Source organism: Ursus arctos, chromosome X (genome assembly GCF_023065955.2).
Source record: "Ursus arctos isolate Adak ecotype North America chromosome X, UrsArc2.0, whole genome shotgun sequence".
Taxonomy (NCBI): domain Eukaryota; kingdom Metazoa; phylum Chordata; class Mammalia; order Carnivora; family Ursidae; genus Ursus; species Ursus arctos.
Genome location: NC_079873.1, coordinates 45,198,620 through 45,212,630, shown reverse-complemented (window position 1 = coordinate 45,212,630; position 14,011 = coordinate 45,198,620). Strand labels below are relative to the sequence as shown.

At 42.6% G+C, this 14,011-nt stretch overlaps 1 protein-coding gene and 1 long non-coding RNA gene across 12 annotated transcripts in view; one reads left to right on the top strand and one right to left on the bottom strand.

Moving 5' to 3' along the window:
* Positions 1-5,344: 5,344 nt before the first annotated feature.
* Positions 5,345-9,995, bottom strand: LOC130543636 (uncharacterized). The gene is made up of 2 exons (XR_008959134.1): positions 9,786-9,995; positions 5,345-5,563 (listed from the first exon to the last, which is right to left on the bottom strand). It is a non-coding gene; the product is annotated as an uncharacterized LOC130543636 (long non-coding RNA).
* Positions 9,996-10,032: 37 nt separating this feature from the next.
* FAM120C (family with sequence similarity 120C) overlaps positions 10,033-14,011 on the top strand; it is a 120,963-nt gene continuing 116,984 nt past the window's right edge. For 4 of the 11 annotated variants that reach the window (XM_026488663.4, XM_026488664.4, XM_026488662.4 and 1 more), the window contains exon 1: positions 10,067-10,836. In XM_026488663.4, coding sequence (XP_026344448.2) covers positions 10,150-10,836 — 687 coding nt within the window. In that variant the 5' untranslated portion in view covers positions 10,067-10,149. Of the gene's footprint in view, positions 10,837-14,011 lie in introns of all 11 variants that reach the window. The other 7 variants (XM_026488660.4, XM_026488666.4, XM_057311950.1 and 4 more) reach the window with 6 other exon arrangements.

The window sequence follows — 14,011 nt, the reverse complement described above, 5'->3', positions numbered from 1 at the left end:
TCTAATGAAAATAACCCTATGTATATTTGTAGCAGTCTTGAATCTCTATTTAAGGTAATTTGCTGTAATATAACAAATATCCATTTTGTTTTTCATCCTTTTCTTGCCAATTTTATATCAAGCATGAATTCTCATGGTTTGACAGCAAAATTATCTGTGAAAGTTTAAAAGGCACTTTTCCGCTGTGATTTTTGGATTGAGCGTGGAGTGTTATGTACAGTATGATGGGATGTATCATTTTAGAACCCCAGATTTAATTCCAGTCCAATTACTTTTGTTTATCTACCTCGTTTTCAGTGCTATTTGGGGGTGAACAAGTAAACACTGCCTGTGAAACTTGCTTTTTTGCCTTGATTCTCAGTATTCTTTCAGGTTATAAATCTGGTCTGCCTCCTAGTCCCAGTGCAACCGTGAGTTCGAGATGAGAGGGACCACCACTCTGCCACCAATCTGTGTTTAAGTGATGAGGGCCATGTGCCTCTGCAGAATAAGCTTTGGGGATTTGGGAATGGAGAGCAGAGAAATAAATCCAGCTGGTGGCAATGTAGGACTTAGTTTTAGGAGTCAGTCCTAAAATAAACGGTAAGAAAGTATCTAAATTAGTCCAGTGCCTGTAACTTTGCATCTTTTATTAAAGATGCATTTCTCGTCTGTGTGCCTAAAGGGCTATGGGTTGAAATTGCTTTAACTACCACAGTGACATATTTGATAAATCCTACAGCAGTGGCCTCTCATTCAGCATATTTGCATACTGCTAGGTATTTGCAGTGGTATTTTGTTACCTTAAAATGGCTGTATGCTTTTTGGTTGAATTGTAGCTGGTGGTAACTGTTTATCCAATCTCTAAAGTTTATTGGAGGCATTGCCTTTCTTCTTTGATGTCTTTTCTGAATGATGAAATGATGCATTCCTTTTCTTTTTCCAGAACACTCAGCTAATGTTTGTAAGCTACATGTTCCTTGTTTCACGTTTACTGTGTATAACACTACAGCATATTTAATGTTAGCAAATGCTGTATTTTAGGCTTCATGCACAGATACATTCCTGAGGTATATTTGCCATCAGTTTGGGATTCAGTTATTTAATCTTCCGTTTGGTTTAGAGAAACTTGAGATTTGAGGTGGTGTGCAGGCCATTTTCTAGAATAGATTGTTCATTTTTTCATTCTGTAGTGTATTGGGGACTTTTTTTTTATCCCCCCTTTGTTTTGAAGATGAACCAGAAAGGGGGGTGTGTTGTAGAAAAGGCCATTGAGTTGATAAATGTAATTTCTGGTATTCAGTTTTTTAAAAACCAATCCAGACAGTAAAATTGTAATGCTCTAACTTGGTAAAATCCTTTGAAATTAGTATGAAATTTTGATGGAGCCAAATGCTTTCAGATCACCGTGGAAATAGTCTTTGTATGTGAAGGATGAACACAAACATTGGTCAGGGTCCTTGATAGCCAACATAGGCAGGGCCTGGAATAGTGGCTAGGTGACACTGAAGTTATTTTCAACTGAGATAGTTGGAGGAGTGTACAAACCAACAGTTTCCATTCTGGAAGGTTTTCTCTTAATTAAAAAAAAAACTCAAAAAGGCTGAAAGTCAAGCAAGAAGGGAAGAGAGAAACTGGGCTCTTGAGGAAAAAAATGTGCCGTTGTAAAAATAAACTCCTAAATGTGTGCTTGTCATCCTTCCAGGTTTTTTTTTAAGTTGCATTTCTTTTCCACTATAAGTTAAGATTTCAGATTGAGATTTGTGGTCCAGAACATACCCTCAGCAGAAATAGTGACTGATCGGAAAGTGCAGTTGTTCAAGGTCTGTCATGCTCAATCACTTAAAGCTGTATCTTGTTTGATATGAATATTAAGCATGTAGACCTAGTGCAGCATGGGAGCCACTCAGGAAGTTTATGCAATTAATAAACTTTCATGCATAATTTACTATGAAGTATGCAGACTTTCAGCCACTTCTCTACACTTAACATTTAGTTGTATATGTGAACTCTCCTTTCTTAATTGGGGAATGTAGCATTATATAGAATGTTGTTAAACTTAATTTTAATCCTTCTTGACATTAACCTTTTCTTGGGGGGGGTTAAACCAAGTGATCTGCCTTTAAGCAGTTGTCTGATTTTGGTTCTTTGAAACTGTGATTTTTATTTCATTTGTACCCAACCATTGTAAGTATTTTGTTTTGTTTCTTGGAAATTTTGTTTTGAAACAGAAAATAAAGGCTGTGTTATAAAATGAGTATGGTATCTTATTAAAATGCTTTCATAGTCACTGCAATCACCTGACTTAAACTGGTTCTTCATTTATCAAATGTAATTTTTAGCAGATTTAGAAGATTTAGTCCTATAGATTATGCTGGCTGAACAAATTAACCAAGCCGTTGATTATCTCTTGATGTATAGCTCTAGCAAATGTGGAGTTGTACTTCTTCTCCACTCATCAATGAGCTATAATTGTTAACAGTCACTATGATTTTCTGAGTACCTATTGTGTTATCTAGGCTTTTACCTGTGACATTTTTAATTCACAAAACAATCCTATAAGCTAAGTCTGTTACTCTCTCCACTTTACAGAGAAAATTTATGGATCAGAGAGATTGAAGAATTTTCCATGGTTAACACAGTTAGGAATGGTGAAGCCTGGATCCAAACCCAGGTCTGTCTGACTCCCAAGCTCATGGGAAAAATAATAATCCATAAACTGTAGGAAAAATAATCCATATACATTTATGATAAGTTTTCATCTATTATTAGGATTAGTAGGTAATCTTTTTACATATCTTTCATGAGGTTATATCCAGTGCTTGTTTCATAATTTCAGGAGTAGAAGTATGTGTTTATGGTACAAACAAGGATTCAAAATGTGCCCTTTGCACAAACTTATTAAGGAGATTTCCTTTCATATTGACAATATTTATGGTACATCTTTGGGAAAAAAGTACATTTGGAAATTTCTCTCCCACATCTTTCATTTACCACACTACAGTGACTTGGGAAATGGCCAAATGAGGTCTGATCACTTGTCCACTTAATAACTTAGAAGAATTGTTGCATATGTTTATGCAACCAGCCCGGGAGGAAGAGTTAGAGGCCTATCAAAAATATCCAAGATTAGCTGAGGATTTAAATATTTTTAGGGGTGCCTGGGTGGCACAGCAGTTAAGCATCTGCCTTCGGCTCAGGGTGTGATCCCGGCGTTATGGGATCGAGCCCCACATCAGGCTCTTCCGCTATGAGCCTGCTTCTTCCTCTCCCACTCCCCCTGCTTGTGTTCCCTCTCTCGCTGGCTGTCTCTATCTCTCTCGAATAAATAAATAAAATCTTTAAAAAAAATAAAAAATAAAAATAAAAAAATATTTTTAAAAAATCTTTATTACCTTCATTTATTGACTCAGTAACTCTGAGGCATTCTATCTTAGATGACCCCTAAAGGGAGGATGCAAGGTACATAGTGGAACAAGCATGGGTTTTGACTCCTAGACCTCTCAAACCTCCTGTCTCATTTGTAAAATGAGGTTGTTGTATTAAATGAGATATGTAAAAGCAGCTACCTCTGTCCCTAATTTGCCAATTATGTTTATTGTATGTGAAATATCTCTGGTGACTTTCACACTAAATTTGTACTCGAGAAATCAGGCTGGTTTGGAAATGGGCCCTCATTCTTATTACAGTTAATACAGATAGACTTTTTAGAGTCCAACAGACCCAGATTTGTATTCTGGCTTTGTGAACTTGGGAAAACTGCTTAATTTTTCCACTTCAGTTTCCTCTTCTGTAAAAAGGATAGCTGCCTCAGTTGGGTTGTTTCCAGACTAAAGGAAAAAGCATATGAAGGGCTTAGCACTATACCTGGCCCATAGTAGGTTTGCTCAAATAATAGTAATGACTACTCAAGGGACCTTACATTATCACTATTTTAAGAGAAGAGGAAACAGGTAACAAAACTGAACCCAACCTGTGAGTCAATGTGAGATCTGTTGGTGGAAGAGATTAGGTATTAGGAAGAGAAAGGTCCTAGATGATGTAACAGAGTGAGGTCCAGAGGTGAAAGTGTTTAAGTTGGGAGATAAGAAAATATAAAACCCATTTAAAATGTGCACCACTAGATAAAAGAATGAGATGGCAGATTTGTCTGTGCCTGAAGAGTTTAGAAGGAGCTGAAGTAGTAGTAGTGGTTGGGGAAAAGAGGGTGGGGGGGGGGGGTCTTACAACAGAAGCTCAAGAGAGAAATAAAGCATTAGGTAATGGTCCAAATAGGAGCAGGACCTTGTGAGAGATAGATGAAGAATTGGAAAGGACTAGCTCACATGCGTGTTACAAATGAAGAAATAGCCTCGGGAATTAAACCAGTATTTGTAAGTTTTCTCCATTCCAGCTCAGAAATTCTCAACCCTGACTGCATATTAAAATCACCTGGGGAGCAGAACAATGTGAATGTACTTAACACTATTGAATTGTACACTTAAAAATGGTTAAGATGGTAAATTTTGTTGTATATATTTTACCACAATTTAAAATAAAAAATGTGTCCCATCCCTACAACCAGTATTGTTACATCCACGTATTAATGTAATTATGGTTGAGAACCACTGTCATTGTTTACTAATCAAATGACTTCCCTGCCTGCTATTAGCCAGTTGTTGGTTCAAGAAAAACAAGAAATATGGCAGCCTCATTAGACCTTCTAATGAACTATTTCCTATGACCATGTGAGCTTATAGCCTCTCAGGCCTCAAGGTTCTGGGCAATAGAGAAAGCTAAGTGGGCCCCTTGCAGAAACTGAACAGCTAGTTGCTACTTAAGTGCAAGATATCGGAAGATTGAGTCCAGTGTGCACTCTCCAGGCAAACTATGCTTCTCTCCACCCTTCATGATAAGAATGAACATTAATTAGGTGCGTACTGTGCCAGTTATTATGCTAAGCACTCTACATTTAATCTCCATAAGCTTCTGAGGTAAGTATTGTTACCACCTCCCTTCCAAGCTCCCCGACTGCCAAAAAACTGCTTTCTCCCAGTGTCCAGCTTCATTCCTGGCATGCAGTAGGTACTAAATCTGTTGAATGAATTAATGAGTCCCTATTTCAGATACAGTAAGGGATCAAGAGGCTAAGTAATGTGTTAAAGTTAGATTGCTAATAAGGAGTTGAACTAGTACTGGAACCCAGATCTTGGCTCCAAAGCACACAACTTAACTACTATTCTGTGACATCTACTATCCCCTTCTGTTTTCAGGGTTTTGGCCTATGTTATCTCTACTCTCTCTGGCCTATTCAGCATAAAGTTTCTTCTGTATTAGGTATGTTAAGACTCTTGTGTACAAGTAATAGAAATACAATTTGAACAAGTTTAAGCAAAAGAGGAATTTATTATAAAGATGGTGGTGTCTTACAAAACCCAGGGATAATGCAGACAGACCTTAGGAATAAATAAATCAGGTGCTTTAATGCAGCCAGGATTTTTCATCTCTTCTCCAGCTCAATCCCAAATTCTCTGTGAAGGTACATAAAGGATGGCTCTTGCTGCAACCATGAGGATAAGGTAGAGAAGGTGGTAGAAAAGGGGTGCTGGGAAGACAAAACAACAGATGTTTACCTATGCTCATCCTCTTAACTGCCCATCAACACTGCCATTTTCCCCATATCTACAATTCCAAAAATGCCCATATCTAACAGAATCCACGGATAAGTGCAAGTCACATGCAACTTTTGCATCCGGAAACAACAGCATGGCATAGACCTGCCCCTTCCTCATCTACTTCAGTGACGACCTAAATGTGGCTCCTCTTGATCCTGCAACCTTTAGTAAATTTAACTGCCACCAACAGATCTAAAATGAGAAATAGAGAAATAGATTAACCACAATCAAAATTCCCTTTTAGGAAAGGAGAGGGGCACATCATTATCAGCCACCAGGTCCAAGTATGCACCATTTCCACCTGGATAGGAATAAAGGAAATAAATTTCAGGCATAGCAAAACTTAATGGGAGTCAACTTAACTGATGCACCTTCTCACTTAACCAGTCTGTACTTGGGCCTGGGGCTTGTTCTAGAACAGCAGTGATTCTCAAATTTGAGAGTGCATTACAGTCACCTGGAGGTGAGAAACCTGCAAAAACTATTCTCAACACAAACACTCCCTTCAAACACCTGCACCAAGAGACTTGACCAAACTTTAGTACGGCTTCTAGTAGCCTAGGGCTAGTCCCTGACATGACCCATTTCCCATCTGGAAAGCTCAGGACTTTCAACAGAATTTATAGTTTGCTCCAGCCAATACTTAAAGATAGACCCCTGACCTCCCTTCTTTATAGAGCATTTACTAAAAAGGGCTTACAATTGTGAGTTCTTCCCCTGTCCCCTTGAGATGTATATGCATCTCTTGCAACTCAGAAGGATATTTATTAAGGACCAGAGAGCCATTCCTTTGAAAAGTAATCATCAGGAAGGCTAGGGCCTCAATCTTGAAGTCTCTGTGCCACTTTTTGTAATTTTTCACTTTCCTGGCTCTACTTGAGCCCCTGCCTCCTCCTCTCTCCTCCCTCATCCTCCCTTTAAAACGCCCAGGCACCTCTGCACAAGTGGGAACGGAGCCCAGCTTTTCCCCCTACTGGCAGTAGTTATTGAATAAAATCTGTTTTCACTGCTTTTTTTTATTTCAAGTTTTTATTTAAATTCTAGTTAACATAAATGGTAAAATTGGTTTCAGGAGAATTTAGTGGTTCATCACTTATATGTAACACCCACTGTTCATCACAACAAGTGCCCTCCTCAATACCTATCACCCAGTTTTCACTGCTTTAACTAATGTCGAATTTTGTTTATCTTTGACATTACTTAAAACACAGATTGCCAGCCACACTCAGAGTTTCTGATTGTGGAGGTCTGAGGTGAGGCCTGAGAATTTCTAAGAGTTTGTAGCTGATGCTGATGTGCTGGTCCAGGGACCATACTTTGAAAATCACTGTTCTGACTCATGGTCCCTATTCACTAGATATGATTTTCTAGTGATACAACTTCCTCAAAACCTCATTTGACTGCCTGTGGATTTCATTTGAGGGGACTCAGAATGCTAATAACAAGTCCAAGAATCTTGTCAAATTATGCTCTTTGAATCTTCAGCTCTCCTAAAGGGAATAACCTGGCTCATCCTGTTGCAGCTTCTATCTCTCTTTTTTTTTAAAGATTTTATTTATTTATTTGACAGAGATAGAGACAGCCAGGGAGAGAGGGAACACAAGCAGGGGGAGTGAGAGAGGAAGAAGCAGGCTCATAGCAGAGGAGCCTGATGTGGGGCTCGATCCCATAACGCCGGGATCACGCCCTGAGCCAAAGGCAGACGCCTAACCGCCGTGCCACCCAGGCGCCCCACAGCTTCTATCTCTTAGCATTCCACCTAATGATGGGATAATGGCTTATTCCCCCTGGCATTCTGCTCAAGGTCTCCAGTTCACAGCTTGGGTAGATAATAATAGGCTGAGTTCAAGGCTATAAGGTGTGTCTGTCTCTCCCTCTCTCTCAAGATTTTATTTATTTATGGGAGTGGGAGAGCAGGAGAGGGAGAAGCAGACTCTGCTGAGTGTCGAGCCCAATGTGGGGCTTGATCCTATGACCCTGAGATCAACCTGAGCCAAAACCGAGAATCTGGTGCTTAACTGACTGAGCAACCCAGGTGCCCCATTTCTCTTTTCTAATCTGCTTTGGGTATGTTACACCTGTCCTCTCTTCCTTGCATTCCAGCTGAATGCATTTAGAGAGGGAGACGTCATCACATTTGGCGGATTTGGAGAACAAGGAATCTATGGAGGCTTATACAGATAACCTCACTCCAGTTACTTAGATGCCCATTTCCTAATCAGTGAAACGTTTGACACAAGAGAGTTCTGCTCTAAGTCAGCAAAGCCCATGAATATCTGACACTCAGCAATTGCAGATCTCTTGATAAAGGCAGGAGGGCTGCTCTGTTTTGAGTCCCAAGAGCAATAAGTAACTGCTTCACCGTCAAATAACACAGAATGCCAACTTCTCATTAACTGATGTGGGAGATCTCCAATCTCTGCCAGTTCCATATGTTAGGGTCTGTAAATTGCCACACTCCATTTCTCATATCAGTTCTTGAAGGTTTTGTTTTTGTTTTGTTTTGGTTTTGGTCATAAGTAGTTTCTAACCTGATTCTGTCTGAAAAGCAGTAATAGTAAGGATATGGGGTTGCCTCACAGAAACCAAGGACCAAGAATGCTTCAGGAATGATAAAGAACCTGGAACTTAGACACAAAGACTATCTCTCATCTCTGTGCTGAGAATCTACATTTTTCTTCTCTTTCTGTAGACCAGTATATTATATGTCTGTCCCTCTGGTGGTAAAATTGCTGACAGCTTCCAAGTTTTACGCTTAGAGAAAAACTGATCTCTCTGGTCCAGTTCCAACTTTCTAGGGAATGAGATTCTGACTGACCCAGCTTGGATTGTTTGTCTACCTTTGACCCATTCAGCTATGGTTATAAGAACATGACAGTTATTGCGGTAACTCTGTCAATGGGAGGAGGGTCAATCCTCAGAAAAGGAGGGCCGACAGACAATCCAATAGGTGTTCAAAGTTCTAGAAAACCTCTATTCTTTCCATCTTTCATCCCTTCAAGCCTTTGCTCTTTCCTTTCACTGCTTGTTTTCAAGAGTTATCTATGTGCACTGCTTCACCATCTATTTATTTCTTGCCAATCTAGCTTGTTCTATCTGCACTATTCTTTTCTAATAAATTCCTTTACGGAGCTTGAAGCATTTTCAGCTTTTGCATCCTACTAGACTGTTCTCAAACTTCATTCATCTTGACTACTCTTGGGTTCTGCACTTTTGCATTCTAACTCTACCTGCCATTATCTCCCATCTTTCATTATGTTCCAAGCCAGATCTGGCTACTACTCGCTCCTACAAAACAGATCTTGTTTTCTGCCCTCCTCCTGCTAAAACAGTAGGCCCTAAAAACCAATTAGAAGATTGGTGCTACATCAGAATCAACTGAGAAGCATGCTGAAAATCGAATTTTTTCAAAAGATTATGATTCTGTACGTCTAAATTGCAGCCCTTGCAATTATTCTGCAAGAGCTCCCTGACAGATTCACAATGAGGCTTGGAAACAAAGGTCCTAACTATAGGACACTGTAGCTCAGTGAGTACTGGAAAGGTACCACTTGCAGTTTAATTTGTGTTGGTACTTATTTCCCTGACCAAAGACATTCTGAAAAAAAGTGATACTCATTTTCACTTTGTCTCTGCATTGCGTTGGGCAAATGATGTCAATTTCACCACTCATAAATTGGGGCCAACAACTCCTCAAAGAACTACGGTGTTAAAAGTCAAGTGGATTACTACAGAAATGTTGGTTAGCACTTTTACATTTCATACGTGTCCCATCTCATTCATTAAAAGCTACGCATATCCCCCCCCCCCCCCCAAGAAGAATGCGCTTCCTCGGGAATTTTAGCGTTGTTTAGCTGAACTCAATTAATCCACTCTACTTCCTTTCCCATGATGCATCACTTCTTCCCCCCAAACTCCTTTTCCTGGGAAAGGCGGTAAATAGCCTAAAGCAACTCCGCGAATGCAGGGAATTGGGAGTGCAAATCCTAAACACGTATCGCGCCCCGCCGCCTCGGATCCCGTCAGCGAAGGGCAGAAAGGGGTGGTAATCTTGTTCTTCGACTGCATCCTGAAGCCATAGAGAAGACTACAACTCCCAGGATGCCCCTCCGCCCTGCCCCACTTCCCCTCCCCCAGCTAGAAAGCGTGTACCATAGAGAAGACGAGGCAACATGGCTCCCGGAGGTGGAAGGAAGAGGATTCACCCCTTTTGAAGCGGTGAAGAGCGGCCGGAGGGGGGGGGGGAAAGAGAAGTCACTAGAGCCCGTCATCGCTTTTATCCTCCCAGCCTCTCCTGAGTCCGGTCGGCCTCACTCCTTCTCCCCACCCAAATCCAATCTGTGGTCTCCTCCCCACCCCGCCCTCATCCCCTCGCTCACTCACCCCTCCCCTCGGGAATCCTTTTCCCGCCCCCTCGCCCCCCGCGGAGTGCGCACGCGCCCGCCCCCAGCTTCGCGCCCAGATCGCCGCCTAACCTGCTCGCGCAGCCGCCGTCTCCTCTGCCCACCGACGAAGCATGGGCGTCCAGGGCTTCCAAGAGTTCCTGGAGAAGCGCTGTCCCGGGGCCGTGGTGCCCGTGGACCTCCTCAAACTCGCGCGCACGGTCTCGCGCCAGCAGCAACAGCACCAGCATCGTCAGCTGCCGCCTACGGCAGCGCTAGCGCCCGGGGCTCCACGCGCCGCCAGGGGCTCCGCGCCTCTGCAACCGCCGCTCCCGCCCGCTGCCTTGGGTGCCTGCTCCGGGGGCGCGGGGCCTCGGCACCATCACCCCGCTCACCACTTCCACCACCACGGCCAGGCGCACCCTGGGCTGCACCCGCCGCCGCCGCCGCCCCCTCCGCTGCCCGGGGCCCGGGTGCTTGTGGACGCGGGCTCGGCGCTTCCGCGGCTTTATGGTGGCTACCAGACGGATTGGGTGTGTGGCGGCCAATGGAACGCCATGCTGGGCTACTTGTCAGCGCTATGCCAGGCTTGTGCCTATCCCGGCGGCGACGGCTTGGAGCTGGTGGTCATGTTCCCCGGGGGCCTGGGAAAGGACCGGCTGGCCGAGTGGGGCCGTCGGTGCCAGGCCGAGCGGCAGACAGCGCAACTGATCGTGGGACACGTGGGCAACAAGGGCACCCCTCCTCCACGGGCCTGGTTCCTGCCACCGGCCTGCCTGAGCCACTGCGTGAGGCTAGCACTCATCCGCTTCCGGGTCAAGGTGAGGGAGGGGCCGGATCTTAAATAATAAGCCCCACACCTATTCCCTCCCAGCTAAACACCTAACCACCCACCCACTAACCTGTCCCCCATTACTCACTCACTGCCTAACCAGCTAACCCACTTGCCTGACTATCCTTTATCATTTTACTCATCTACCCACCCTTTCATACCACCCCCTACCGATTCGCTCACCAACACAACCACATCTCTACCCATGTCATCCCATCAACTCCCTTTACCTTCACTTATCCAGTGGCCTATATCTGGGTTTTAGCCAAACTTCTTTTGTGGCCCCATTTTCTCCTGCTGTCTTCTGCCTCAAACTGAAATACCTTTTTCCAAATTTTTCTAGTTGGCATCTCTTCCGTATGTCTCTTTCCAGCCTGGCAGCAAATCATTTAAACAGATGTTAATCAAATACCTTGCTTGTACAACTTTTACCCCCCATTTTGACCCTGTGCGCTTTTTTACCCATCTGTGCATTCAGCCTTTCTTATTTCAACATGCTCTGTCTTCTCCTGCCTTAGCCTAAACAAATAAAAAAACCCTGCTGATAGAGTCACTGTTCAACAAGTATTAGACCACTGAGTAAGGGGTTTAAGGGACATGTGAGACACGGTTTCCTGCCCTTGGAAAATCAAATATATAAACATGAAAGATTTATTTAATGGTATAAGTGTGTATGTGATTATGCTTTATAGTACAGACTGTAAGTACAGTATCTGTGAATGTTCGGTGATATCTGTGGGCTCAGATGGTCAGGGGAGGCTTCCGTGAAGAAGTTGGATCTCTAGTTCTTCAGGGATGGGTTGGATTTGAATGGGTTACGGATTTGGGAGGGCTGCATTAAGTGGGCGAAAGAATGAGCAGAAGCAAAAAGGAATATCAAGCATGTGAGGCCCTATGGGCAGTTAAGTCCAATCTCTGCATGGAGTTGGTCACTGCATATGGGGCCTGGGGAACAGTTTGGCAGCATCCCCAGTTCTTGGCACCATTCCTATTGCTCTGTTGCTTTCCCATACTCTTAGGTTTCAAGTTCTTACGTGTGGGGAATAGCAAGGCTTGAGAAGTAAAGGAGGTGGGCAGGAAGAAGAAAAAGGAGTACAGGGTTGGGTAGGACAAAACGTCAAACCCATTTTCCAACCAAGGCTCTTGGGTGTGTGGTCACAATTAGTAGACAAGACAGGGAATTGTGAGAATCATAAAGAAATGGTCCTGAGTAGAATAATGTGGAGGGGAAAAAAATCTCATCTGAGAGACTGAAAGACCTGCATCAGGAAGCTTGAAGTGGTCATTGAGTTTGTGGCTACAGTTCAGTCATGCTAGAACTCCTTGTGCATATCAAATCTCTGCCTGGGCTGGATAGATTATAGCTGTTTTTAATAACAAAATCTAGTAAAGAGCTATCTCAAACATGCAAAGTAGCAAAAAATAATATGACATTCATTTGTTTGCCTTCCTGACTGAACATTTTTCAGTAGATTCTTCGTTCATGACGATTCTTTTCATTTTTTTCGTTGCTACCACCCAAGCTTTAAGGACTTTTTACCTCAGTGTCATTATTAACTTAGTTGCTGGTGACAGTGACTAAATGATGGAATGCTTAGCATGTTCCAGGTGCTAATCTATGTGCTTTAACAACAAAATTATTTCATTTGATCCTCACGATAACCTGTGAAGCAGTATTATCCCTGTTTTTCAAATGAGGAAACTGAGGCACAGGAGGTTTAGAAAGTTGCCCAAATTCACCGAGCAATAAATGGCAGAGCTGAGATTCTAGGATTCATGCCCAGGCAGTCTGACTCCAGAGCTCATGATCTTAACAACAGTGCTCTAAGATGAATCTTTCTAAAGTGCCAGTGTGATTAGATCCTTCCCATACTCACCTAAACTCTTCCCTGGTTCCTGGGTAAAGACAGGTCTGAGTCATTTATTTATATGCATTTATTGCTTGCTGTACGCTAGGTACTATGCCTGTTGATGTGATTCAGAGGTAAAAAAGGGAATCTCTGTACTTACAGAGGTCAGTTTAATAAAAGACAAAACCAAGTTGCAGATACTGTGAGCTAATCACAATCAATACAGCTCCTACAGGGGGCATGGTTAATTGTGAATGAAGGTTTGAAAGTTGGGGGAGGCTCTACAGATTGGTGCTGAGCCTTGAAAGAACACTGGGAAGGATATAATTCAAGTAGTGGACAAGGGTGTGGAGACCTAAAATGGCCAGCCATGAGATTTGAATGGATTTTGATTGTAGGTTGGAGGAGAGTTAAACACTGAGTGTGGATTTGTGGTTTCCAAACTACTTTTGTTCATAGACCCATCAATCAAAAGTTTTAAGAAGCAGCTTTACTATGGTCTACAAAAATTCTCTATCACACATAGTCTCATCTTTAAAATCCCAGCAGTTCATCCTAATGAGATAGATTGATAAAGCAAGTATAGTGAAAATCGTAGAATCTCAGTGCTGGGTATTTGCATACTCACTGCAAAATTTCAACTTTGCCATATGTTTGAACTTTTTCATAATACGGTGTTGGGGAAAAAGTTCCCAACACTCCTCTTCAGTCCTGAGAGCTACCATTTCGGGAATATATAAATCTTACTCCCTAGGCTAAATTGTAAACAAATTCTTTTTTTATTTTAATGTTTTTTTATTATGTGAGTCACCATACAGTACATCCCCGGTTTCCGATGTAAAGTTCGATGATTCATTAGTTGCGTATACCACCCAGTGCACCATGCAATACGTGCCCTCCTTACTACCTATCACCAGTCTATCCCATTCCCCCACCCTCCTCCCCTCTGAGGCCCTCAGTTTGTTTCTCATAGTCCATAGTCTCTCATGCTTCATTCCCCCTTCTGATTACCCCCCCTTTCTTTACCCCTTTCTGCCCCTACCGATCTTCCTAGATCTTATGTTCCGTAGATGAGAGAAATCATATGATAATTGTCTTTCTCTGCTTGACTTATTTCACTTAGCATTATCTCCTCCAGTGCCGTCCATGGTGCAGCAAATGCTGAGAAATCGTTCTTTTTGATAGCTGAGTAATATTCCATTGTATATTAGGACCACAGCTTCTTAATCCAGTCATCTGTTGAAGGGCATCTCAGTTCCTTCCACGCTTTGGATATTGTGGCCAATGCTGCTATGAACATTGGGGTGCATATGG